Consider the following 27,911-nt stretch of genomic DNA (forward strand, 5'->3'; position numbering starts at 1 on the left):
CTTCTGTTTGAATGATATTCATCGTGACATCGTGCAGGTTCTGACGAGTAGCGAGTTTATCCGAGGATATAGCCGAGGAGCTTTTGTTTTATCTTTTGTTAGGTATCGAGTCAATGCTCTAGTCATGTAACACAGGGGGTATTTGAAATCATGTTATTAGATGTTTGGATTATTGTTATCTTTATTGTATTTAACATGATATTGTGGATATATTATGTTGATGGCTATGTTGTCTATTGTTGGATTCATATGACATTTAATGGTATGATATATAATTGTTGGATTTTGGTAGATGATTATAGTATGAGATATAATCATTGAAATGTTTTGAGTTATAATTCTTCCGCGTGTGATATGCATATTTTATGAAAGCATGAGATTTCGAATAGTGTTATGAAATGATCAGGTGCATGTTTGTAAGATTGTTTTAGGTTTTCATTGTGATGAAAATAACATGTGACGCCTCTTTATTTGTATGCATACTTTACTCTGTGAATAATATATTATTATTTGGGGTTAGAAAAGGGGTGTTACACTAAACATGTTTCTACCATATTTGGGGTTACAAAAGGGGGTGTTACACTAAACATGTTTCTACCATGGGTTATCAATTATAACAACAAAAACATGGTTTAATCATACAATTTCATGAAATCAACACAAACCCTAACAATTGAAATTATGAGGAAATGAAGAGATTAGACAACCTAGCATACTACTACCCATAGCATATATATATATATATATATATATATATATATATATATATATATATATATATATATATATACCCAAAATAATAAGGATTCCCCCTTACCTTAGGTTCAAAATCCCTCTTCTTCTAATTCCCTTCAATTTCTCCCTTCTTTCTCTTCTTTTTCTCTTCTCTTTCTCTCTAGCCTCTTTTCTTTCTAACTCAGGTTTTTCTCACATAACCTCTCTTAATATCTCTATTCTTGTTGGGCTTAGCCCACCTAATTCTACATTCTAATTAATTAGGCCCATTACTAGGTATTTACTAATCTTCACACATCTACTTAGTTATTTTAAATACCACACATATTCAAATAATCACAAAATACACCAAATAATTAATGATCACATAATTAGTAATTAATAGAAATAAACAACTAATAAATAAATATGGAAATAAAAAAATCGGGTTGTTACAATGTACATCTAAAATATACATCCCGAATTGATCACAAGCCGCCCAAATAGAAGTGATTGTTATAGCAAGAGACATCAACATCTATGATAATTAATGTTATGTTTTTGATGACTCCAAAGCGACAAGGAAACCGTTATCATGATGGCCATGAAGACGATTAAAATCACTCCATCAATATCATACTTGTAGGCAGCTCCAAAAGGACTAAAACCAAGCATTCCTAAAATCACTAAACTCCAAAATCACAAAAGGACTAAAATCATAGCTTTTAAATTAGATTTAATCGAATAGTTATAAGTAAGGCAAAATATTCTTTTTGGTCCCTTATGTTAACCTCGGGGTTCATTTTGGTCCCTTAACTTCAAAAAGTGTCATATTGGTCCTTTAACTATTTAAAATGTGTCATTTCAGTCCTTTTTGTCATATTAGCGACGAAAATAGCGACCAATTTTTTTAGTTTTTCGGTCGCTAATATGACAAAAAGGACTAAAATGACACATTTTGAAGAGTTAAGGGACCAATGTGACACTTTTTGAAGTTAAGGGACAAAAATGAACCCCGATGTTAACATAAGGGACCAAATAGGGTATTTTGCCTATAAGTAAACATGTTGATTTAACCACTAAATTAGATTCAATTTAAAGGCTATGATTTAGAGTAAGTTAAAAAAACTTACTCATTGAGTAAGTTGAACCCATATATATATATATATATATATATATATATATATATATATATATATATATATATATATATATATATTATCTATTTTCAATCAACGTAAAACTTAATTAGTTACACTTGAATTCCAACCTCTTTATTATTGCACCAAACACCTCTCCTGGTTGGTGTAGCAACTATTACTTTCTTGGTTGTAATAAGCTCTTAAATATCCTAAGAAGATAAAAAAAATATAAATCTATTTAATACTTGGAAAGACCAAAATAAATGATAATCCAAATTAAACCGACTAAAACCATAGTTAAGCTGAATCAGCATAACATATACTTTTCAAAATTTTGAGAAGAAAGGTAAATGAAACAAATAAAATCATAGAAAAAAAGTTGCAACGTGTTTTTAGTCAGAACAATTTTTCAAATGCATCATACTATTTATAAAGCTTTCCTTGCCATTTTTAATTTTAGCATTATCAAAAAATGTTTGAGGAAGGTTGGAGTATAAGATTTTAAATAAAAGAAATAATAGTGTTTTGGTACAGTCCAATAATAACTCTATTTTATCTATTTCTGATATATTGCTTTTCAAGTGAGGTTCTAACTTGTAATTTTCAAGCGACTTGATTCATAGTTCAATGAGAATATAACATCTTCCAATTTATTAATGGTCACAAGGGCCACATCTTCAAATTTCAAATTCACATATATAAGCATGTCTTCACCAAAACATGATTCAGCTGTCAAAAACCTTATAATGGTGTAGTTATTATTCCAGGTTTGCCTTTCAAGATTGCAACATAGAAACATGTCAATGAAATGTGCTTGTGATTTCTTTGGAAATTTTTTAAATATAAAATGCTTCCTATATATCAAAATCTAATAAAGAATAAAATTCTATATCTACACTTAAATGCCCTCAATGCATTATTAATCTTACCGTGATCAGAAAGAATATGGTCGGCAATGTCCGTAGGCTTGATGGAATCAACGGAGGAGGGGGATGTACCTGCAGACATTCCGATGCTCAAGTAAGTATGGGTGAATAGGTGGTGAGTAAAGGTTTTAGAATAGAATTGAATACTTGTCCCTCCTGCAAAGGAGGGTATTTATACTGAGCCCACAGCGCATGGCCAATGGTCTATGTTATGGGCTGAGAATCCAGGTCCATAACGGATGGCTTCCAGGATTCCCACGTGAACATGGAGATGAGTAGCATGTGCTCATCTTTCTGGGTCAATTGCCCCGAGATTCCTGGATCGTGGGTGGACTTGCCCGCTGCGGAGGGCAAGACGGTTTCTTTAGTCACACGAAGAGTGGGGAAGAAGTTGATGACGTGTCCTCGGGGGAGGAGCACGTGGGGAACGTGTTCCTTTTTGGCCCCAACGGATTCGGCCTGCACAGTGGTCCATCCTCGACGTAGACATGTATTGGGTTGTGCTCGACGCCGGGTCAGCCATGGGCCACATACATCTGAATGTACAACTTTGAGTATGCAGGACGATCTCATTGGTATAGTCGAAACAAAATACTTTATGGGTTACTTCCCTACTAATAAGCCTTTAAATAGTTTGTCAGCCATCACAAGACTTGGTATACCAGTTACCATATCTTGAGTAATCAGTTGATTGAGAGACCTAAAATTCAAATGTCCAAACCTCAAATGCCACAACCAACTATTTTTGTGGTCGACAATTATTTTTAGGAATTGTACCTCAGTCAAACTGATCATGGTCTTAAAAGTCCTTTTCTTTAATTGAGGAGATTTCAAGACCAAATTATTTTGAGTATCGAATAATTTGAAGGCTTCACCTTTCATAACCATTGAGAAACCGTTTTCGACCATTTGTCTACACTTAGCAGATTGCACTTTATTCCAGTTACATATAGTACATCTTTGATCATAGCTTTTGCTCCATTTCTCTTTTGAATAACCATGTCACTAGACCTTCTGCTTGCAACGAGTTATTATCAACAAGTTTGACCCTGCCCTTCTTCGAATCGTCGAAATTTGTTAAGCATACTTTTCTACCAATCATGTGATTCGAGTTGCCTGTATCGAGAAACCATATTTTAATGTGGACATGCTCATCTTCAACTGCAGCCATAACCACGATATTTTCATAGTCCTCTGAATCTTGGTGTGCAAGGTTTGCTCCTTCGTCCTTGCCTTTTGTCGCTCCCTTTGTCTTTCCTGTACCAACAATTCTTGGCTGAATGACCATAGATGCAGAATATTTGGAATCTATTTAACTTGTTACAGATGCAGATGTTCTTGTACACCAAACTAAGTTAACAATACAAAATTTCAAATCCGATTAAAATTGTCCGCATCTACTGCTGAATGATATAAAATTCAGCCTTGCAGTCTTTCTTCACGGCATCCTTGTGTTTGACTCTCTAAGCATCATTTGAGTTGTCACCAAGTCCATGAACTCCATTGATGACAAATTCAAGGGTTTCGTGGAAACCGAACAAGGATTTCATCTACTTGCTCCATCGGATCCAATTCTTGCCTTCGAGAATTGGAAGAGAATTGGGAGTAATGTTGCCACCATTCATATTTGCACAAAACCGATTCACAATCCCTATTAACACGACCACCGACGTGCAGTTCTTAAAAACACGATCAAGAAACTAACCAGAAGCTCTAGATACCAATTTGTTAGTGCGTGAGGTGTAACACCGTTTTAAACCCATATATGTTTCGAATATAATTTACGATAAATATATAAAATTTAACCACCCAAGGGTGTCACATCTTCAAAAAAACCATCAATGTAAAACATATCCTGCTTCGTAACACGATTTTCAAAATTTAAACTATTACTTCTTTATAACATCAACAATTAACTTTAAACTTCGCTGCCAAAATATTTAGTCTCAAACATAATCATTAAAATACTTCATAAAAGTTTCATCAATTGTGACTCATATTTCGAGGCCATTTTAAAATACCATGAAAGGCAACACATAATCTCAAAATAAAATAAAAAATATAACTGTTCCAATCAAACAATCTCAACTCCGATGTTACATATCAGAGCAAGACTCACATTATTTAATAGGAAAATGAATAGCGCACTCTGAAGCTATCCTCTAAGCTTCAACAATCTATTCCTGATCACTTGCAAGTTATCCACGCGTCAAGGCAACAATTCCAAGCAGAAAGGCTGATAAATCTCTGTCATTATAAAAAGTTTAAGGAATAAATATAGTAAGTGAAACTGTTCCATACTTGGGATTCTTATATAGCCTCGACCCGGATCGAGTACTGCTTTTATAGGAATTTAAGTACCCAAGCCAAGGACCGTCTACCATGTGAACCTAGTATCCTAGTCGGCCAACAAATGGCACCAGCGTAAGCCGCGTACCAAGGGCATACGAAGGGTCATGGAACAGCCCGGGAGTAACGCCTATCTATTACGTACAAGATGGCTGTAACTGATGATTGAATGCATCATTCATGATTCTACATTAAAGTCGTATTAAATGTAAGTAATGATGGAAGTCAAAGGGACACCTCTTTAATGAGGTTCTAGGGACTAAAACAAGGCTATAAAAGGGACTCCCGCAAGAGGGATAAGCCAGACACTCATTCTTGGAGCAAAGTTTACACTACACTGTTTCCAAATCCCCTAAGTCAATCACAACATCATCATGCTCCATAGCTTCCCTTATCCCTAAGGGCAAGCTCCACCTAAACTAAGTTTTTACATCAGAACATTGGCGCCTACCGTGGGGCCCGGTGAAATGATCCCAGTCCACACTCTACAAACCAGGAACAATGTCTGAGGAAACTCCCCCAGAGATGACACAGATGCTGGCCATGATTGATGAGCTACGCCAGCAAAATGACACGCTTCAGCATAACATCCACCATCTACAACTCCATTCTCAGGCGGATCCTCCCCTAGAGGATGAGCCCTTGGAAGCCCAACCTCTGTCTTAGGAGATTTGGGAAGATGCAGTTCTTGAAAACTTTTGGGCACCGTCGCTCATCACCTAGAAAAACTGATTCGCACGAGGACATCATCGCCATTAACAATCAAAATGCGGTACTAGAGCCTACACGTTCAAAGATGTGGCTTTGAGATGGTACATGAGCCTGCCTCAGTAATCCATCTCGAGTTACCAAGATCTTACCAAGAAGTTGGTATAACACTTCTCGGCCATAAGGCGCTGGAAAGTCTCCACGAAAACGTTTTTTACACTTCGTCAGGGGCACTCTGAGTCCCTTAGAGAGTACCTTGCACGCTTCAATGAGAAAACTATCAAAGTCTCCCACCCTAATCAGGAGCTATTTGTTGGGGCTTTTCAACATGGTCTCCGAGCGGGACAGTTCAATGAGTCGTTGGTCTAGAAGCCGGCCTCCAACATGGACGAGATCATTACCTGGGCCGAGTGCTACATCAAGGGGGAGTGTAACACCTGAGGCCAAAGAGGGAAAGGGTGGTCGTCACATCGGAATGAGAGGTTTCCTGATGCTGTGCAGGTATGGAACTGCATGGTTGAAGGAAAGCTTATAAGGATTGATGGGTACTACCTATACCAACAAGATGCATCTTCTTTTCGGGAGCCCGTTCAATAAGAACTCCACAGTTAAGCGTGCTTGACTTGGAGTAGTATTGGGATGGGTGACCTTCTGGGAAGTTTCCCGGAAAGCGTGCGAGTGAGGTCAAAGCATGCTGAACAGACCCGTGTTGGTTTGTGGGGTCAGTCGATCATCCTGAAAGCAGTCTGGGGTGTTACAAATGGTATCAGAGCCAGACCTCTCCCAGTACGATGTGGTTCGAGGACGAACCATGCGGAAGCTGGTGGGCATGTAACACCTGAGGCCGAAGAGGGCAAGGGTGGTCGTCACATCGGAATGAGAGGTTTCCTGATGCTGTGCAGGTATGAAACTGCATGGTTGAAGGAAAGCTTATAAGGATTGATGGGTACTACCTATACCAACAAGATGCATCTTCTTTTCGGGAGCCCGTTCAATAAGAACTCCACAGTTAGCGTGCTTGACTTGGAGTAGTATTGGGATGGGTGACCTTCTGGGAAGTTTCCCGGAAAGCGTGCGAGTGAGGTCAAAGCATGCTGAAAAGACCCGTGTTGGTTTGTGGGGTCAGTCAATCATCCTAAAAGCAGTCTAGGGTATTACAGGGAGGAAAGTAACTGGGAGAATAGGTCTTGGGATTCCTCTAATAAGTCAAAATTCCACGAAGATAATACCGAGAAGAAGCAAGATCAGCTGCGATCTATTCCCCGGGAAAGGCGGGAGGAAAGTTCTCCTCAGAAGCCAAGTAGACGACCACTTGGGCAAGAGGGAAATCATACCTCGCTAAACATTAAAATAGGAGACATATACCAGGAGGTGGCCCACTTGAATCTCATCCCAGAGCGTGCTAGGCCAAAGAAGGTTAATGTTGTGCTTGGGAAAGACTCCCGGGCATGGTGTAGCAATCATCACCTCCGAGGACATACCACTGATGATTGCATACAGCTCAAGGAAGAAATTGAGATCCTCATCCAGAGAGGGAATCTATTTGATTATGTGAAAGACGACCAGAAACAAAACCCTGATAGAGAGGAATCCGATTCGGAGGACCCCTCGCGTCGTAAAAAAGGGAAGGAGGCCGAGAAAGTTCAAGAAGTAAGGGCGATCCATCACTCCCTAAACACCATAGCAGGTGGTTTTGCAGGTGGTTTTGCAGGTGGTGGGGAAACAAGTTCGTCACGCAAAAAGTATGCTTGAGCCGTGATGCACATTTCCGAGACTCTGGTACCTGAAGCTGAACAAGACTTGGATCCAGTAGGCTTCTCTAAGCGAGATGCCATGGGAATCATGCCACATGAGGATGACCAAATGGTGATCAAGATTCAAATACGTGACTGGACGGTCAAGCGAGTCTTGGTAGATCCAGAAAGTTCTGCCAATATACTCTACTGGGAAGCTTTCCGAAGGAATGAAATTTGATATCGCCGAGCTACTACCCTTCAGAGGAACACTAGTCGGCTTCGCCAGGGAACAAGTACAAATCATGGGACATTTGCCCATTCTCACCACCTTTAGGAATGGAGAAAATGCAAAGACTATCAAAGTTAGGTACCTGGTAGTGAATTCAGCATCACCTTACAACGCCATCATCGACATGCCATCTTTCGACGCCCTAGTAACGGCCTTATCAATGTTGTACCTAACAATGAAGTATCCACCCGGAGATGGTTGGGTTGTAATTGTAAAGGGTGACCAGGGGCTCGCGAGGAAGTGTTACAAAGACGGTTTGAAGTTGAACAAGAAGACACAACCGCTGACTATAGAGAAGGGCAAGGTGGACGCGGTCAACCTGATAGATATGGACCTCAAGGAGGATTCTCTCGAGGACAGCTTGACTCCCTGCGAGGGAACCAAAAAGATTCAGATCGGTGATGACCCGTTATAAACAACCTACCTAGGAATCAGTCATGACCCCGAGGAAGAATCAGAAATAGTAACAATCTTGAAGCAGAATGTCGAATTGTTTGCATGGAAACCCTTAGACATGCCCGGTATTGACCTGAATATTATGTGCCACCATTTGGCGCTCAATCTGAGTAAGAAGTCGGTGATGTAACTGATCGGTCACCATTTCTATGCAAGTTTCGATCTTTCATCCGGCGGAAATTCGTCAATTCGGTAACATAGTGGTTATTTTTCATGCTTTTAAGTTAAGTTTGCTTTAATCCTTAAGTCATAGTGTTCATCGCATTTTGTTAGTAATGTTGTCAAAAGTTCCTCTTTATGCCTGCTTGTGGTATTGTTAATGTTTCAAACCGATGTTGTGGAGCAAAGGAAATTGTAGTCCGACTTGGAGCTGCTGGAAGGCCCAAAACATGGTAGTTGTGGAGAATCAAAAGGTCAACACGGGCTCCCGTGTAAATCCACACGGCCCGTGTTGAATGCTAGGGATGAAAGGAAAAAGAGCCAAGTCAGTAAATCTACACGGTCGGCCGTGTAAATCAACACGGTCCGTGTTGATGTGTCTGGGCATAAGAGATGGAAAAGTAAAGTCAGAAGACCTACACGGGTTCCCGTGTGCATCTACACGACCCGTGTAGTTGGTTACGCAGAAACATGTCATTTTGTGATATTTTGTTAGTTGTCCGGTCATTAAGGGCGATTTGGACTTTGTGCTGAGACTAGGTCTGAAACTACTTAAGCAGAGTTGTGAGAGGGAAGAGGGCATCTTTTAACACAACGAGAGAAATTGAATCTGAGTCAGAGCAACGTATGAGATTATTGGAGAACGGAGATCATTCATGAGCAAGAGCAATTGAAGATCACAACTTCCTCAATTATCTGTAATGTTTAACTTTGATACTTTTGAATTTCTTTTGAACAATATGAGTAGCTAAACCCCCCAATGCTAGGGGGTGTCCCTGATTTTGTTTGTAATGACTATGATACTTTAATTTGATCGCTTTCATGTTTATGTTATTCAATTCAATTTTATACCGTTTTTAATGCTTTCTTATCGGACCAATAAAGATTGTTCTATGATTAACAATTTGACGGATCGCAATTGTTAAGGTTTGTATTTAATTGAACCATAGTAGATATCACCTAGGACTAGGGATACCCTATGGTCACTAAGAACTCTTGATAACAAAAGCTTGGTTTCATCTGATTTCTCTAAGGACTTAGGATTTATAGATGAAAAACCAAAGGTTTGCCCAATAAGGATTTAGGGGCAAACACTATAAAGATTTAGTAATTGAATATCATGAACTTGTTAAAGAGATCTCTAATAAAGATTCAGGGTTATTACAGAGCAAATCACACACCTTGCCTCGGCATTTACTCATATTAGTGAAAAAGCTTAAATCTACATTCTGCTGTTTTTATTCTACATTTAGAAATTATAACTAAATCAAAAACCCAGTTGTCTTTTTGTTTAATTGAATAATTATAAAACTTATATTCCAACGCAGTCCTCGAGATCGATACTTGGTTTTTACCCTTTATTACTACTTCGTAAAAATAGTACACTTGCTATTTTTCCGATCAGTAACGCCCGGAAAAATGATTAATTTCTTAATTTAGTGGTTTGTGATATTTATTGAAATTTTCACGTTTTGGGACGATTTAGTCGGTATTAGCTCGGGATAGTGGAGCGATAGTTAGTCGAGAATTTTAATATTTTTAGTATTAGAAATATTATTAGAGCAATATTTGAAGTTTTGGGAATTTTACGAGTAATTAGGATTAGACCGGAAAATATGAGACACACAGAAAAAGGGGAGTTTATTACTTGAATAGTTGGGTTGAATTATGTGCGTGGCAAGTAGCAAAATAGAGGTGTTGATTTTAGGCCCATTAGAAGATTGAACGAGATTGATTTGAATTAAAATAAACAAGCAGTATTTATATGTGGTTTGTTAAGAGGCTAGGGTTCGAAAGTGGAAAAATACAACTGCCTGCTACGAGAGAGATATCAAAACCTGCTATCGGAGAGCAAGATAGAAGAACAACCAGTCTCAAAATTATACCAGAATTAGGGTCCGGTTAGATTCACGAAATTCGATCGAGTAATTCGAGCTGCCTTCAATCCAGTCAGGTAAAGGTGGGGTTTGAATCTTTTAATCAGGGTCATGATGGTTAGTATGTAGAATTGGGATTATATGATTTTCTACTGTGTTGAATTTATGGTGCTTGATTTTGATGAAATTGTAGCTGTTGTTTGTTGAAATCCTGATTAATGAAAATTATGCATATTGCTGCTGTTGATTTTGTGTTGAGTTGGAATTGAATAGTAGTATAAGGTATGACTGTGTTGGATTATTTATAGAATGCCTGAATCGAACTGGAAAAATATTAGGAACTTGGGTATTTAACGGTGTGAAAAAATGAAGGGGAAGAACTGGGACAGGGACTCCTTGAATAAGGGACGGCCGCCCTCTGTATGGGATAGAAAAAAGAGAATGTTATGGGATGGGGGCCCCTTAGGCACAGGGTGGGCGCCCCACCCCCTTTATTTCTCTCTTCACGTGTGTATATAGGAGGGGTGAGCGCCCCTTGAGATGGGGATGGGCGTCCCACCTTTGTGTGTTTTTCCTGAGACATGCAATTATGTTTTATTGCTTTACTGTGCGATGTTTTTAGCCATATGAATTGGTATATATGAATATATGACTAGTACTCTAGGAAATAAATTAAGTTTGCATATAATTAATTAGTACAATTGAACTACAAGCCTAATATACTCAGTATAGTCTCAAACCGAATCAAATTAATTGATAGAGTTCTAGTGGCCGTGTTGGTATGAAATAGCAGAAAATAAGAAAATAACTATTATCAAGTTTTATTTAGCAGATATCAGTATTTTATTAACATAGCTTAATTTTAAGGACTGTATAATTGGTATCAGGAAAATATTAATATCAGTAGGTCAATTAATTTAGTATCTCCTGGACTAAAGAATGGTAGTGTGTACATATAAAGTAGCAGTAGCAGTAGCAGTGGTGTTTATAGCAGTCGGTGAAATCAGTACCGAAATTAGTCGATTTAGTCGAACTAAGCAAAAATTAATTAATCGGAATTAAATGAAATTTTTCGGGGTGGTTCGTATGAACTAGTAGGTAATTGTGACATGTTTATTTTGTTGAACTTGTGTTGAATGCGTGGATTTGCAGGTGCAGCTGAATAAGTTGATTTTGTCCCACCTATGGAGAAGTTTTAGTTGGAGGCTTAATAACCAACGTTGAAAGTTGATATGTTGTTCTGAGTTGCTTGTTGTTGATGTTGTTGTGGTATGACATACATAATAGTCGCATGCATTGCATTCTTATGATGTTGTTGGCCTGGATTGGCAAAAGTTGGAAGTTGAAGGCTTATGCCTCGATAACCTGACAATTTTTAAGTTAGGAGTTCTGCTCTAATGGTACCACATGCATATGCACAGTTGAGTCACATTTGAGTCGCATATTGAAGTTGTTGTTGTTATTATGTTGTTTGTTGATTGTCGGTTTTTTGTTGTTATAAAGTAGTGAAATTGTATGATGCTTATCTAATATATTAATTATCATGCACCTATTTATACTTTTCGATACCTCAACCCTTCTGTTTGAATGTTACTCTCTGTTGGTAACATGCAAGTAACCAAGGAGAGTAGCTGTTACCGTTATTAGTTCGAGTTAGTGTCATTTGCTATGATACGTAGCACGCGGGGGGAAATAAACGCTTGACTGATTTGTCGTTATTTTGAATTCAGTTGTTAATTGTGAAGTTTGGTTTGATTTATGTTGTTAAGCAAGATGATAAATTTCATTTGAAGTTTAAAGTTAAATCCGCTGCGAGGTTATTAAATAAAGTTGATTTGTTTGAAGACTAAATTATTGGTTAAACATGTTTAAATTTTTTTGCATGAGTGTTATGTATCTGTTAAATGAACTTTATGCTGTTGATTTCAAATGGAAGTGTAATACCTCACGTAAATTGTAATTTTTAGCACTCTGATTTTATTATAAACGTTGGGTAGATTTGGAGTGTTACACGTATCACAGAGGAAACAAAAGGGAGGCAACGAGAAAAGGAAAGCCATCACCGAGGAGGTCAGAAAGCTATTATAGGCTAAGTTTTATTTGAAGTTTAAAGTTAAATCCGCTGCGAGGTTATTAAATAAAGTTGATTTGTTTGAAGAATGAATTATTGGTTAAACATGTTTAAATTGTTTTGCATGAGTGTTATGTATCTGTTAAATGAACTTTATGCTGCTGATTTCAAATGGAAGCGTAATACCTCACGTAAATTGGAATTTTTAGCACTCTGATTTTATTATCAACGTTGGGTAGATTTGGGGTGTTACAGGTATCACAGAGGAAACGAAAGGGAGGCAACGAGAAAAGGAAAGCCATCACCGAGGAGGCCAGAAAGTTGCTAGAGGCTAAGTTCATCAAAGAAATCAAGTATCATACATGGCTATCTAATATGGTCATGGTTAAGAAGAAATCTGGCAAGTGGAGGATGACAACACATGAAACAAATGGAAAGAAATATAATTTCGGAAGGATAAAATACGATTTTATTTATATAAGAAGAGAGATCATTCAGTTTTTTACCAATTAAGAGAAAAAATAGTAGATTTGTCTCCTCAATGCATTGTCCCGTTTTTATTCAAAGTAAAAAAATGAATAAAAAGTTTGCGGACAAAATCCGCCTGACACCCGTCCATATTTTTAAGCGGATTATGAGGGACGGACCAACTTAAAACACCTAATCAAAATCTTATCTGATCCGTCAAAAATGATGAGTCAAACAGACTAGCCGATGGGTCAGACTCACTTTACCGCCTCCACAACTGCAAAAATTAATTCTAAAAAATATATAACAAAGGAGACAATTATGTCCTATCAAATGTTCTATTAAAAATAACAACAAAAAAAACATTTTATAAATTAAATAAAAAAATGACATAGGTTTGTACCAATGACAGATGCACATACACCTGGTGAGATGATGGTAACAACTAAGATCACTTAAATAGTATTTAGAGAGAACATTTCTTCAACCTCAACATTATTTCAGATATATACATTTATAAAAAAAACACACAAACATGTTAAAGTGAACTTCTAAAACATTTGTAATTTTTTTAAGAGTTAGAATCATTAACATGAACTTGTATCCTATGCCATGAAGTGTTTAATATCCCTCTCAAGTTCCAAATATCTTCAACTTTTTCAGGTTGAACATTTCCTGCTGAATCTACCTGCAAAATCAGTCCAAGGAATTCACTAGACATTATAGGAGACTGTTTCTTACTCTTATATGAAACTTAGCAGAAGAAATATCATGCATACCGCTTTTGCGATAATCTCAGTGCTTTGTTGAATTTCAGCTGTGACCTCAAATAGCACCCAAGCCCATTTGTCACAGTTTCCATCATCGTCTGCTGTGTAAGGAATGTCACTTTTTTGAAACCGTGACGCTTCCATCCAAGTTTTCCCTCCATCAACAGACACATCCACTCTCTCAATGCCTCTGCCACCACCTGATGCTGCATATCCACTAATACTCACCTGAAATGCAGGAATCATGTTAGAATTATGATTTCGTTTCGTTTCGTTTCTAATCGACTAAACATTGACGCATAAACTAACCTTTCCCGGTGTTATTGTGGTCGTGTCTTCTAGAGAACATATAACACACTGCCAAAGTGAAATTAAAAGCATTAGTTACAAAATATTTACTTCAAAAACCTCATAGAAGAAATACCTGAACAGGGAAATCCATTTGAGGTCGCCTTGATGACCAATTAATATTTTCCCAATTTACAGACGGTGGAAACATTTTGTAGTCTTTTTGCACGAAAAAACCCTGATACATGACAATGTTACGGTTGGTTCGGGTATATAGTGAAAATAAATTGTGAAAGATATTTCAGAACTATTTTACATTATTACACATCTGACCTGGCATTCTTCTGCTATGATATTGATAGCTTCCAGCCATTTCACAGACCGAGCTCCAATAACACCGGGAACAACCACGCGCAACGGATAACCATGATCCCGGTTAAGAGGCTAAGAGAAAGCAACGAGATTTTAAACCTGAAATTCGATACTTTTTCTTATAATCAAGTCCAGACGGAGTATTGACTTACTTCTCCATTCATCTCATAAGCAAGTAGAATATCTGCTTCAGGATTTGTAGCCTGACTGAGTGTAATTGATGCCTTGTATGGGCCTCCGTTTTCTTCCTTGCACTGATCAATGCTTACAAATTCAACATATTTCCCTCCGTATTTATTTGTACTCGTCAACTTCGGTATTCCAACAAGCTCAAGAACATCCGTCAATTTGGCACCGCCCCAAACTGCTGGAGAAAAATATAATCAAACACCGATTAAAGGTTAACGCGTTAGAATCTAAATTTTCAGGTCTCAATTTTTTTCACATATTTGAACAGAAAAACACAAACAAGTAACGATATAATTGTATAAAACACAAAAGATGTACTAATTCTGACAAAGTTCTGATAGAAAAACTTCAAGAATAATAGTTTTAAACTACAGTCTGTAACAGTGTTAGACGTCTCTGTCAGGCTTATTCAGTCTCCACAATGCATCGCAACCGCAATTTTTAACCATGCCAAGAATAATGAAAATTTGTGCAATCCTTCACAATTTCACATGCTGTTGAAAGAATCAAACACAAAAATGTAAATACTAACCATTCCCAATAGCAGAAACACCCCATCCAACACCCTTAACTGTTTTAGTTTTGCTCATAGCAGTCCTTCTATTTCCTGCACACTGAAAACACCAGAGAAAGAAAAATCAAATCCAAAACAATGTGTTTCTTAATCTTCCATGCAACACTATATCGTATCTGATAAATAACTACTATTAGTATGAACTTATATCGGACCAACCTGTAGTGTGGCAGTGACATTGTACTTAGGAAGTATCCTGTTATAATCAAATAACAATGTCAGTTTTCTGTTTAAACACGAGTTACTGGAGAACACATATAGTAATCGAAGTTGATATTAATTTTTTTTTCATAATCTGAGATTCCTAAACCAGTACCAACCTGATATCTTCCATAAAAAGCTGTTTGGGATTTTCTATCAAGCCAGATATTGATACATAGTATCTGCTCTGCCAAACATGTCACGAAAGAAAAAAGGTTAAAATTACAATTCATTCACAGCGAACAACTTTCACAAAAGAAGTATTATAGTTTCACAAGATCAATATATCACTTTTCTATGTCATCGACTATCGGTATCGGGCCATGGTTTCTCTTGTAGAACAAATCCGCTGGAGTCAAATAGGATGAAATCAAGGCAGAACGTTGTGGCTCAGCATTGAAAGGTTCCTGAGAAGCAACATAAATTACAATGTATATGTTCTATGGTAGAACAACTTTGGCGACAAAAAAAAGGAAATAATGGAAAGGGAAATTGAGGATACCTTGGAGTTAATTTGAAGAGAGTGATGACGAATAGGTTCTTTAGAATAATCTGAAGGGCCTGTGATTCCTGGCATTGTTGTCAGAAAGAAAATCAATTCAAGGTTTGGTTTGAAGATGGTGGTAATAATAACAACCACAGGTTCTTATTTCTACATGAAATTTATAACATGCACCATTAGTGGAGGATGATAATGATGGACACGTGGAGCACTTGCATTATGCTGACATGTTATTTGGCATTTTTTGTTAACCACTTTCATTCCTTACCATTGGTTTGTATCTCTGTCCTTTTCTGATTAGTCTTTAATTTTGTACAATTTTCATTAATTAATTAACTTGTATCCCTCAGAAAAAGCAAGGAACCTTGTATCTCACCGGTTTTGTTGTGTTTGTTCACTTAGTTATTTGTTATTGTAAGTTATATCCATGAACCTCGTACCTGACTGCTTTTTTGTCTATGTTCATTTTCTTTCTCTTTTGTAAAAAGCATGAGTATATTAGGATTGCACTTTGAGTGTAAACCAACTTTACACAAGTGTCCAATGAAAATTCATCATTCTAATATGTCATCCAACAACTAAATTCCATAATTTGAAACTTTTATTAAAATGAATTAATTCTAATATTAAATTTATTTTTCAATTCACTTTGAACTAATTGATGTTTAACTCAATTTGAAATCAAATCATTTTTATAAAATTGATTAAATCATAATCAATTTCACCAAACGTAAATCCAAACACCATTGATAACTTAACATCGAAAGCCCTTTTGTTAAGTTTATATCAAATCGTAACAGATCATATCAATTACTTATTCATACAAAGTTTATACATGGTACAGCACTTACATCCTTTAATCATGAAATATACATAGATGAGTTTCTAACTTGTCTGATAATTAATATCTTCTAGAATATACAAGTAATTCTTTCTTATCATCAAAATTCTACTTACAGCTTGACCAATATAGTAACAAACAAAATGAATATACATGTATAGATTTACTGATCTGCAGTATTGGTATGAGGTGATAGTTTTGCAGCAGCTGTAGATCCAAAATTATTGTTTTCTGGAACCTTTCACCATTGCTACATCACCCTTAAAGGCAAATAAAAAACAGTGAGAAATGAAATTGATATCAAATACAAGTACTCACAATGATAATGGATATCAAACAAATGATAAAGCAACAACTAAAATTGTAGAGCTTTAACAAACTAACCATGAACAGCCTTGAGCTGTTATGCATTTTGAACAATGTGTGCACAGCTACAATTTTTGTTGTTGTGATCTGATAGGTATTCCACGTTTCAAAAGAGATCTGTAAGCTGGACTTCTTGACCACTCATCAATTTCATTAGCCCGTAGAACAGGCAGAGGATGTGAAAGTTGCCTTGTTTGAGCATTCCTAATCAACAGAAAAAGTTCAGCTTCTAAACGAAAAATGTCGAAATTCAACTTTATTGTGGTGCCTGCCTACAGCCTATAGATATTACTACAACCTTATGTACCATCCAACAGGGCTGGAAGCAGCTTTTTCATAAGATCGAGCTTGCTCCAGGAATGCGTCAACATTTAGTTGATCAGCCAAAGATGGACATCCACCGGCTAATTTCATGAGCACAGAGATGACAACCTTTTGTACAGTTAAGAAATGAATATTAATATTTAAAACAACAAATTTTATATAAGTTCCGATTAAACCAATTTAGAGATAAATTATAAATTTTTACATGAGCATACTTTAGGGTCTTGAGCAACGAGAAGAGCTGCACGATCACAAGTTAACTCAGCTGATCGAAGCCAGCGGAGTATCTGCTCTTCCAGTGTCTGAGCTATAATACCTCCAATGCCTAAAACAAACTGAATTAATCACGAAATAATCTTTAAGTAGAACAGACTCAAAAAATTGTATTTTTCTCGTCAGCAATAAACAAGCTGGAATATGTGGAGTCAGATATAAATCCATTTTCAGAATAAGCAATGTTTTCAACAACTAAAGAAACGATTGGAAATAAGGTTTATCACATTATAGATAAGTCTTATGGTCATTATGAGGTAAGAGACTTAGACTATAATTGATTTCAATCCCAGTTCAGTCAATAGAAGTCAGACAGAAAGTATTTCTCCAACTTTAAAAATCAAACACAGTTAAAAACTTCGCTATTGTTTATAACATATAACCATGTTCCATATACACGCATAATTAAAACATGAAAAATGCTCTGTTTCACCTACCAGGTACAGTATAGGCTCCAAGGGTTAAAATATTTGCATATGTAAGCCACACGCCATGATCACATTTTAGGTGACCCAACTCATGAGCCAAAACAGCCTGTAAAAGGTAAATTGATGGCAAGTCAATAGTAATTTGGAACCGGAACAATGAATATGATAAAAAAAATGTTCTGTCTAACAAATTGACAAGGAAAAATGGAAGTGAAGAATAGGGAGAAAGCTTCTTGGATGCTATCTAGTTAAGAAATCGGTTAAAAAACTAAAAATAGAATTACAAAATAAATTAGAACCTGCAACTCGGCTCTTGTTAGAAGCTCCACTAGGCTAGTGTGAATAACAACGAACGGTTGTTTGCCACTTATAGCTAATGTATATGCATTTGGCACAGGACTTTGACGAACATATAGATCAGGGGCAGTGACATTTAATATTTCAGCAGCTTCTGCCATTAAGTCGTGAAGATCAGAAAGCTGACACCACAATAATACAGCATTAGTTAATTCAATGAGTTGACATTAGGTGGCACAAAAATGGTAGTATTTGAATTAATTGCTGGCATAATTTATATGTGAAATTATGTCATGCAGCTGAACAGAGTTGAAATGGGAAATATGAAGTGAAGATACTTAATAGCTTTCATATGTTTAATCAGAGCCATGCCACCGATACTAAGTTGGTAACAAATATAGAGGAACAGGTTAATTTACACAAGCATATTTGTATATAGAAGTACTTATGGAATCATTGGAACGGGATGAACATTAATTTTTTAATTGCAAGGAAATAACAAAAGAATAAGGAGTTCACGAGGATTATTTTAGAGCTAATCTCAACATGCCTGCAATTTTTATAACACAAACTGTATAAATGTAAATGCTTGCACATTTTATCATGAACATATTGTTATCCTTTTCATATTGTAAGTGTGGATTTTAACCCAAAAAAAAAAACAGAATTTTGACTGAGAGTACTATTTAATGCAGGTACATTTTTATCTATTATGTTACATGTATGCTGTTTCTTTCATGACATCACACATAGAAGAAAATTTTATTTTACTGATTGTTAAGAATACCTGATTTTTGGAGACAAGGACAGATGTTCCTATATTCTCAAGGAACATAACCTGCTCAGTTACTGTTCCTGCAACTCATAAACGTTACCATGTCAGATAGGAGTTTTCCAACTATGTATCTGAAAGCGTGCATTTACAACAACAATAACAACAATAAAAAAGCAGTTTTTGAAATAGCATCTGAAATGAAAGCATGCACTTAAGATGAACACGGCTTTTTATAAATGGAAAAGAATAATCACAAATAGAACAAAAACAATATTGTGCCTCCACCTAACTATTGTACATACAACTTGTATGATCCATAAAGAAGTATGAAATAGTATATCATCCTATATAGGGCCTGCTTTAATTTTTAATACAAACATACTTCCTATACAGTGCTTGCAAGTCTTATTTTTGAACATATTGAATAGAAGTGGTACTTCCATGTATAACTCACAATTTCAGTAAATACCTTTTCACTTGTATCAGTTAAATAATTTTAGGATGGGATAACACCATCCCGATAAAAACACCTAAATAAGATTTTGTCTAATCACATCGACTTCTAGACAGAAATCCCTTCTTACATCGAGGAGGATGGAAACTTATTCAACAATGATACTTCTACAATGTTTTCCTCATGGAAACATCTTTATTACTCATAAATTGCAGTTAGCTAATCCATGTTGTAGCACCTAGCTCGTATCATCTTCGCATTGAATTTGTTCCGAGTTAGTTGCGCTGAGCACAGGTTGTCTAATTTAGTTATTGTTTAATATCCCTCGTGTTTTCGAAATCGGTGGACTACGTCAACAGAGGATATACACATTTCATTAACTTTTATTCAATCAATGTCGTTTTCTTTCATATTGTACGCACTACGCATCGACAATTTATTGGTCTAGCACATTTAAATAGGCTACACTCGTGTGCAAGAATACTCTAACTTCTGTTTCTGCATGGAAATCGTAAATCCCCCATGCACGATTCCTACGCTTTTATTTTTCAAGTACTGAATACAAGTAGTCCTTCCAAATCATCACACTTAATTGAAGAAGTAACATCAGCTATATTTGGAAGATTTTATAACAATCAGCAAAACCCAAATTGAAGAAGTAACAGTTCAACTATCAGCTAGAACAAGAGAAACAGCTTAAAACTCAAGTTATCAACTATTTGCAACAGCTGAATGGTAAACAACAAATTTTCAATACCTAGAAGAGCTTTTCCAAGTTGATTCAACCCCGGAATCGCTCTCAGCATCTGCGTATTCTATAGATGAAAAGCAAAATCAAACAGCAAAACATTAGTACTCCCCAAAGAACAAAAACCTAATTAGCTGATTACACTTGAAACCGCTTGTAAGGTAAATTTGAAATGGGAGCAAAACCTGTTTATCAAGAGGATGACGAAAATCATCAGCATCGAGGTGACGAAAGGCCAAAGAAGAAGAACCGGCTCTACAGACAGGGAAACCGGGTTTTTGATTGTTCTGAACCTGGAAATCCGAACCGGTACGGAACCGGAATCTGTTAGAAGCGGCGAAGGTGAGTGGGTGAGCGGTGAAAGACAAGGAAGCCATAGAAATGAAATGGAGGAACCGGTTGGAGAAGAGTTTTAGTTGAGGAGAGTTTTAAGAAATTGAGAGAGAGAATTAGATATCATGTGATAATTGTGGGTTGAATTGAAAGTTAGTTTGGGATTGTGATTGTTGTTAACGTAAAGGAAGTGTGAACCACAACAGTTGATATGGTATTTGCTTCGCGCCACTTCGTTGTCTCTTTTGACTTACTAACTTTCGCTTCTTTAGTAGCCAAAAGTTAACTTGGTTGACGTGTGGATAGTCTTTCGATCTCAAGAACAAATGGTTATCTCAAGAACAAACGGCATCTACTTAGCATCACAAATTAATTCTTTCTTTTCAACAAAATGTAGTAGATACATGTAAAATTCATTCATAATAAATTTAATACATCTATATAAGACAATTTCAAATAGAACACGTGACCAACTATTAGAACTCGTGACCAACTATTCGGTTTATAAATAAATCCAAACTTTTCAAATCTCAAAATTATTTTAGATTTATTTGGATCCCTAACTTGTATCTAAGAGATCTTAGGGAAATTTTACATTTCTCATACTTTGGAGCTCTTATTCAGTTGTGGAACATCATAGGGACAAGGGGTGCCACGGCCACCCCAAACTTTATTTTAAATTTTTTTTATATATTGTGAAAATATTAAAATAATCTTAGTTAATATAAAATTTTATAACTTTGCCACTGAATCCTATCTTCTCACTAATTTGTTAACCAATGCTGCAATAATAATCATTGATACTTTCTTAAGCAACTCCTACTTTCAGTCTTTCATTTGCTGGCTTATTTATTAGACTTGAATTTTTTAATTTATTTTGGCATATTCCTACCTTTCATTTCCTAAATTTATTAGACTTGAAGTTTTTGACTTATTTTAACATATTGGTGCATTATAATTTTCCTCTATATTTTGACATATTTTTGCAATATTGAACAAGGTTGTTAAAGTGTTTTTTTTTTCTTTTGTAAATTTAGAGCAATGTTTGACATTGTTGATAAAGTGTACTTTTTTTCTTATGTTTTTGTAGCACTAAATTCACAATGGAGATTAGAAGTAGAAAAATTGATTTTTAAAGAAGAAAAAAAGAGATGAAGAAAATATAACTTTTATGTTGGAATTTCAAAGAGTTCTTGATAACTAAGAGTTATAGAAAAACATAAATAGAGTTTGTACCTAAATCACGTTGAAAATTATATGTTATATCTAGATGTTCAACTTGATTCTCCTTGTAAGCATCTTTCTTCAAATTTAGTTATATAGGTTGCAAATAATTGGCAGCTTGAGAACATACAATTTTTCTTATACTCGAGAATGATTATCAATTTTCTACCAACTCAGCAACTATTTTCTAAAGCTTAGTTCCTTTATAACGACATTTCATAGTAAAATGAAAATGCATAAAAAATTCTAAATACAAAATATGTGAAAGGATTGTATCAAAATCATGTTAATAATGATTTTTATTAAAATGCTCCCATTATTTTCACTCAAATACATGACCCTCAACATTAGATTCATAAAATCTCGTTAGAAGATTTTTTAGTGGGCCAGTATCCATATTTCACTCTGTTATTTTTGCAGGAACTCTTTATAATTATATTTAGTACAACTCTCAAATTTTATCAATTGAGTGAATAACTTCTTATTCTAATTCAACAAATGAGTTGTTCTCAAATCTTGCTTTTAAACATATATGTATTTCTCAAAAAGTACATAATGTTGTTTACTGTGATTTCTGATAAACAACTGCTAGTCTTCCAAATCTTATGTTTTGGTAACTTACAGGATCGACTAGATTGATTCTAGGACATGTATCTAAGTTTTGTCATACTTATGGTTGAATTTATAGTCTAACTCTACTTTGCTTGACAAAAATATTGAAAGTTCTTATGAAGATTTTGATTATTTGATAATGCAAATAAAAATGACTTTGCCTATATTGACTGTTATAAAGGTTTTAAGTTAAAAGTTTAAAGAAAAATAAAGACATGTAAAATGAACCTACAAATTTAAAGATTTCGACTAGAGAAAGTAAAGTAAGTCGAAAGGGATATGTAAAGAACTTGTACTGATAAATTAAAACAATATTAAAAGGCAATACTGGTGTTTCTCATACGTACATTCTCAGCAAACTCTTTCTCTATGCTGGTATTTTGAGTATATTTGAGTAATTTTGTACAAGCGTGTTTTCCAACTATTAGTTAGTTACACTAATTAGTTAGGAAGTTATTGAGAGGGAGAGCATAAGCTGAAATTTATAGGCAGAAGAAATTAAAAGGGATTATGAGAGTTGTGGAATTGGGAAGGAGAGATCTGGATCTCTCGAAAGTATCTGAATTATAATATATGGAAGGATGAAGCACAGACTCCGACACAGACACTGCAACACGACACGACATGGACACTCTGACACCGATAATCTCAAAAATATAGGACACCGTCACATATATATGATATTATTTGATCTTTATTTATCCATCTATTATTAAAAGAGTTATAAATATTCTAATCAAAATTAATGTGTTCAATTCTTGATGGATATCATTAATTCATTACATATTTAACCCTTTTGTATGTGTATCACATTTATTCAAAAAATACATAAGGTGGTGTGTTGAAACGAAGAAAAATAACATTTTTTTTTAAAATACTAGTCCGAATTGTCGGACAAGTGTTGTATGAGTATTATACCGATTCAAAGAGTGTCGAAGCAAAAAAAAAGACAACTTTTTTGGTGACACTTAGTTTGACTTTTTTATCGTTTGTTTGACTTTTTCGACATTATTTTTTCTGTCTTTAAGCCATAGAATTTGATAATTTCCAAACTATTAGTTTCAGTACAACTGAGTTTTATGTAAGGATTGTCTTGTCAAACAGTGGCTATATCAGTGTATAGCATTATGACATAGCAGAATTTGAACAAATCACTATTGTTCTGCGATGCCCTGTTTAATTTAGTACAAATTGTTGTTCAAGCACTGTAGCATGATGGAGTTTGAACAAACTATTATTTACTCCAATATACAGTAGACAATAGTGCACCCTTTAATTCTTCCTGCACAATCTGCTTTTGTGTCAAACAACAACCCTTGAGACCTGAAGCTACCACATTAACATGGTTGCCCTTCAGTTAATTTTGTTAATTTTTGTTTACTATTTGGGTGTTGGTATATCTAAATTGAATTTGAATTTCAAGGATTGCGACAAACTATCGTTAGAGTGCGACTTCATAAGTTCAACAAAGATTATAAAATAAGGAGCCTTCTGGGTTTCTTGACATAAGGATGAAGGACCACATCACTGCAAATTCTTCCTTCACAACCTCTTGGACCACTAATTATTCTCAAGAATTTGAAAATGAGTCGCATAAGAAATTTGTTCAATACCTTCTTATTCCTACTTCCGGCCATGAAGAAGAATCAAGTGATAATAACAGTGATTGAAATTATAAGAGAAATTTCTTTATAGACCTCATAATCTTCTTGGTCATCCGCGGCAAAATTCCCAAAATGCCCTTATATTTCGAAGATGCATCTCCGAAGTCACCTTTTTAGGAAAAAGAAAAGTGGTTTCGGATATACACTTTTCAAAACACATTTTTTTTTTAAAAATAAGGTGATTTCGGATATGTACATCTGAAATAAAGATTATTTTCAGGAAAAAAGGTGAATTTGGAAGTGCATCTCCGAATTCACCCCCTAGAAGAATTCGCATATGTACTTTTGAAATATCCTCTGATACAGAAAACATGAAAACAAACATCAACGCTTTGATTTATTATAAAGCATGAAAATTACAAACATCACATAACATAAAATTAAAGTTACATATTGTTAAACACGGGTCGGTGTGGATGAGTTAACATTTTGATAACGTCAGCTCCCGATCTTTGAAGTTTCGCATCCAACTCGACCGGACCCTTCGAAGAAAATCGGTCGAAAGTTGTCCAAAAAACTGCTAAATCTTCGTCGTTCTTGACTTCAAATGGGGTGAATTGAACATCTCCCTTGTCATTAAGCGAATGCAAGCGGTACTCAAGCTTGACAACCTTTCGATTTTTCAGGTATTGCAAGAGAGTGTTGAGCGACGTTATCAATTCCGCGAATGGCGTGTCGCGCGAGAAGCGAAATTGGAACGACATCGGGTAGCCAGTGCTGAAGTAGACAAACGCAAGGTGGGGGTAGGTTTGTGTCATTGGTTTTTTGTGGCTTGATGTTGATGAAAAGGATTGGTGTAGTATTTATAGACTTATTAGATTAATAATGACCCAACAAACCTTATCTTGCCTTTAGTGGATGCTCCGGAAATGTACTTCCGAAAAAAGCCCAAAAACATTAAAACTTCAGAAATATACTTCCGAATTTAGCAGAAACAGACCTGAAATTTGAGTTTTGGGCTGTGTAGTCTGTTTTCATAATTAACCACATATTCGAGCTAGCATAAGCATTACATAAACAATGAGAACATTAAATATAGGTATATTATATATGTATTGAATCGGTTTGATTTTACATTTTAAACGACAATACATACAAAAAATGACACACACCCGGTCATTACAAACAAAAAGGATTCGGTAAAAACTAAAATTCGCCGAACCAATCGGTGGCACTTAAATCTAAAATCGGTAAGTTCTTCGTCCGCTCTCTATTTTCCTCACGCTCTTGCTTCATCATTTCTTCAAACTCTGCTATTCTTTCAACAAAAGGATCCGGCCATGTCTCCGCCTCATTTGTATGATGTGCCGTCCACTGACAAGAAGTAGCCGGTATAAGACACCCCGGTTTCAAAAAAACTTGTACAAAATGGCGCGATCTTAGATACCCGATACAGATGATGCGGCTAGACGCGTCCAAAGGCAGGCGACTATGAAGCGGAAAAAATGTCTCCGAAAATCCAAATCTCGTCAAATCGACACACACCCGATCGTACGCACTTGCTATGAGATGGCCCATATCAGGGAATGACATCCACTTCGAAACCGAGGCGTGACCGCTTAGTGATGGAACAGGGGAATCATGAATTTTTTGAAAGTTTTCTTGATTTTCATAAAGTCGGCCATAGACGTCCCTATGCGAAGTCAACTCTGAAATAAGTGCCCGTCGAATAAGAATGTGATTTTCTTCTCCTCTTCCAAGCAAACTGGCAACGACTCGATACCCACAATTACCGTCGGCGCCAACATCAACTATGTTATCAATATAATTGTGCATAAAAAGCGGAATCTCATCAATGTAGATCATCAGAGGTTTTTTTATCGGAGGTGTGCGCAGCAGATTCGAAATATGGGCTCCTTTGTTAGCACTGCACTTGGACTTTGGTGTTGGTGAATCCGGGATCAATGCATCAACATGTTCAAAGTATGAAGAATCTATTTTGGTTGATGTGTCATCTTGAGTACTTTTCGGCTTTTTAGGCGCACCTTTGGTTTTAACCGGTTGAGATGGCGGTTTCAAATCGGTGGTCTCCGAAAATGCAATTTTTCTCAATTGTTCCTTTATGCGCAATTTCATGTTTTCATCCACTTTAGCAAACTTATCCATTATCTCTTCCAACTCGTCGGAGATAGTAATTTTGGATTCACCCTCTTTCGGCGGCTCGAAATCATCAAAACGGAACTTTTTCCAATGGTCAATAACTTCATCCATGCGTATCGGTGAATTCAACTTCATCTTTTTAGAAAGTATACAAACACATGGAAGCCCATAGGTTTTTCTAATTGTGCACCCGCATTTTGAACTATCTGGACCCGTTGTCTCCGCCTGCTTCGCCTCATGAAAAATAAAATTCAATCCCGAACGGGATATGTTGTAAATCAATTGCGAGAATAGATTTTGGCCCTTCAACCGGTGTTCCATAACCGTCTTGCTCCGATCAAACGATGTTTGAATTTCATTATGTTGATTTGGAGCATTTGGTTCACGGTGTCCCATCCCCGACACAAATTCCCCTTGCTATCACCCAACCATCTCTTCAACACCGGCTTTGATGATTTTACCGTTTTCATCCTTTCATTCTTTCGCGCCAACCGCGGGTTTGAGCTTACTTCTCACATTGCACGTTATGTGATACCGACAAAGTAATGCGGTAGATGTCGGGAATACGGTATCGACCGCATTCATCAAAGCACTATCTTGGTCGGTAACAATGAAACTTGGCATATTCTTTTGATCAACCAACAAAGATTTACATATTCCTAAAGCCCATGTAAAGTTATCTTATTTCTCACATTCCAAGAAAGAGAATCCAACCGAAAATGTCTTGTCCGTCGAGGTCACACCGACAATTTCTAGAAGCGGAAGCCTATACTTGTTGGTCTTGTAAGTCGAATCCATTACAAGAACGGTTGGAAATGTGTTGAACAACTTGATACTTTTGGGATGAGTCTAAAATATGTCACGCACTGTAACTTTGTCCTCACACGTTCGGAAGCTTGAAACGTATTGGTTATCGCCCAAAAGTTTTATAAGTTGTTGCATTTCCGACCTCGTGTCCATTTTCAAGACTTTAGGATTGTGTCGTTCATTGTATACTTGTTTGATATTTGAAACACTATCCGGTTTTTTTTCGCTTCAAATCGGCAAGTATGTTTCTCGGCGCCACTTTGATTGTCGATAAGTCCGAAATGTCATTCTTCTCTTCGCTGGACAACCGACACGCAATTAGATGCCCGTGTAGCTTGGTTTCTAAGGCATGGAATTCCACAAATGACGTTAAAACGCCACAAATCATCAATCCTACGACTCACGCGCAACTTAAACGAACACCCACACTTTCTCGATCCCGTGTCTTCGTGTTTTAACACCAGGTTAGTTTGTACATACTTCCCACCCCTCTCGCAATTCAACACGATAAAAGCTTTCCGTCTACTACTTCCATTGTCGGACCTTAATATAACAATGCCAAATCCAAGTCTACTAGCTTCACTTCGAACCCAATCAAGCAATTGTTCACGATAAGCGAAGCTCATATCATTTGAAAATTATTGTCGAACATCCACCGCAACGGTCATGGTTTTAACTTTGTTAATCGACTCTTTATCAACGTTGACCACTTCCGGAACTTCTAAGTCATCGGCGACAATGTTGTCCGGATGCACCATACCTAACATATGCAAAAATATACTAAAGTTGTTAAAACTGTTTTTTTTTTCCAGACATTATTTCGGAAGTACATTTCCGAAATTTGTTAGGTGGTTTATTTCAGAAATGCACTTCC

At 36.2% G+C, this 27,911-nt stretch overlaps 2 protein-coding genes across 5 annotated transcripts; both read right to left on the reverse strand.

Moving 5' to 3' along the window:
* Positions 1 to 13,270: 13,270 nt before the first annotated feature.
* LOC131640182 (sulfite oxidase-like) lies at positions 13,271 to 16,513 on the reverse strand. 3 transcript variants are annotated; one of them, XM_058910590.1, is made up of 11 exons: positions 15,792 to 15,816; positions 15,581 to 15,696; positions 15,409 to 15,476; positions 15,248 to 15,284; positions 15,047 to 15,128; positions 14,478 to 14,692; positions 14,287 to 14,397; positions 14,090 to 14,191; positions 13,975 to 14,022; positions 13,675 to 13,893; positions 13,271 to 13,583 (listed from the first exon to the last, which is right to left on the reverse strand). In XM_058910590.1, the coding sequence occupies exons 3-11, from the start codon at positions 15,420 to 15,422 to the stop codon at positions 13,467 to 13,469; spliced, it is 945 nt and encodes a 314-aa protein (XP_058766573.1). In that variant the 5' UTR covers positions 15,423 to 15,476; positions 15,581 to 15,696; positions 15,792 to 15,816; the 3' UTR covers positions 13,271 to 13,466. The 3 variants fall into 3 exon arrangements, with proteins under 3 accessions (XP_058766573.1, XP_058766572.1, XP_058766571.1); XM_058910589.1 differs by having other exon boundaries at positions 13,275 to 13,583; positions 14,478 to 14,689; positions 15,409 to 15,471; positions 15,792 to 16,513; XM_058910588.1 differs by having other exon boundaries at positions 13,276 to 13,583; positions 15,409 to 15,471; positions 15,792 to 16,513.
* Positions 16,514 to 16,619: 106 nt separating this feature from the next.
* Positions 16,620 to 20,920, reverse strand: LOC131640183 (plastoglobule-localized metallopeptidase 48, chloroplastic-like). Of its 2 annotated transcripts, none has more exons than XM_058910593.1 (9): positions 20,483 to 20,920; positions 20,307 to 20,364; positions 19,108 to 19,175; positions 18,323 to 18,502; positions 18,033 to 18,129; positions 17,538 to 17,647; positions 17,297 to 17,430; positions 17,017 to 17,202; positions 16,620 to 16,882 (listed from the first exon to the last, which is right to left on the reverse strand). In XM_058910593.1, the coding sequence occupies exons 1-8, from the start codon at positions 20,672 to 20,674 to the stop codon at positions 17,064 to 17,066; spliced, it is 978 nt and encodes a 325-aa protein (XP_058766576.1). In that variant the 5' UTR covers positions 20,675 to 20,920; the 3' UTR covers positions 16,620 to 16,882; positions 17,017 to 17,063. The 2 variants fall into 2 exon arrangements, with proteins under 2 accessions (XP_058766576.1, XP_058766575.1); XM_058910592.1 differs by having other exon boundaries at positions 16,620 to 16,892; positions 20,483 to 20,918.
* Positions 20,921 to 27,911: the final 6,991 nt, after the last annotated feature.

This window comes from Vicia villosa, unplaced genomic scaffold, assembly GCF_029867415.1.
Source record: "Vicia villosa cultivar HV-30 ecotype Madison, WI unplaced genomic scaffold, Vvil1.0 ctg.002989F_1_1, whole genome shotgun sequence".
Classification (NCBI taxonomy): Eukaryota; Viridiplantae; Streptophyta; class Magnoliopsida; order Fabales; family Fabaceae; genus Vicia; species Vicia villosa.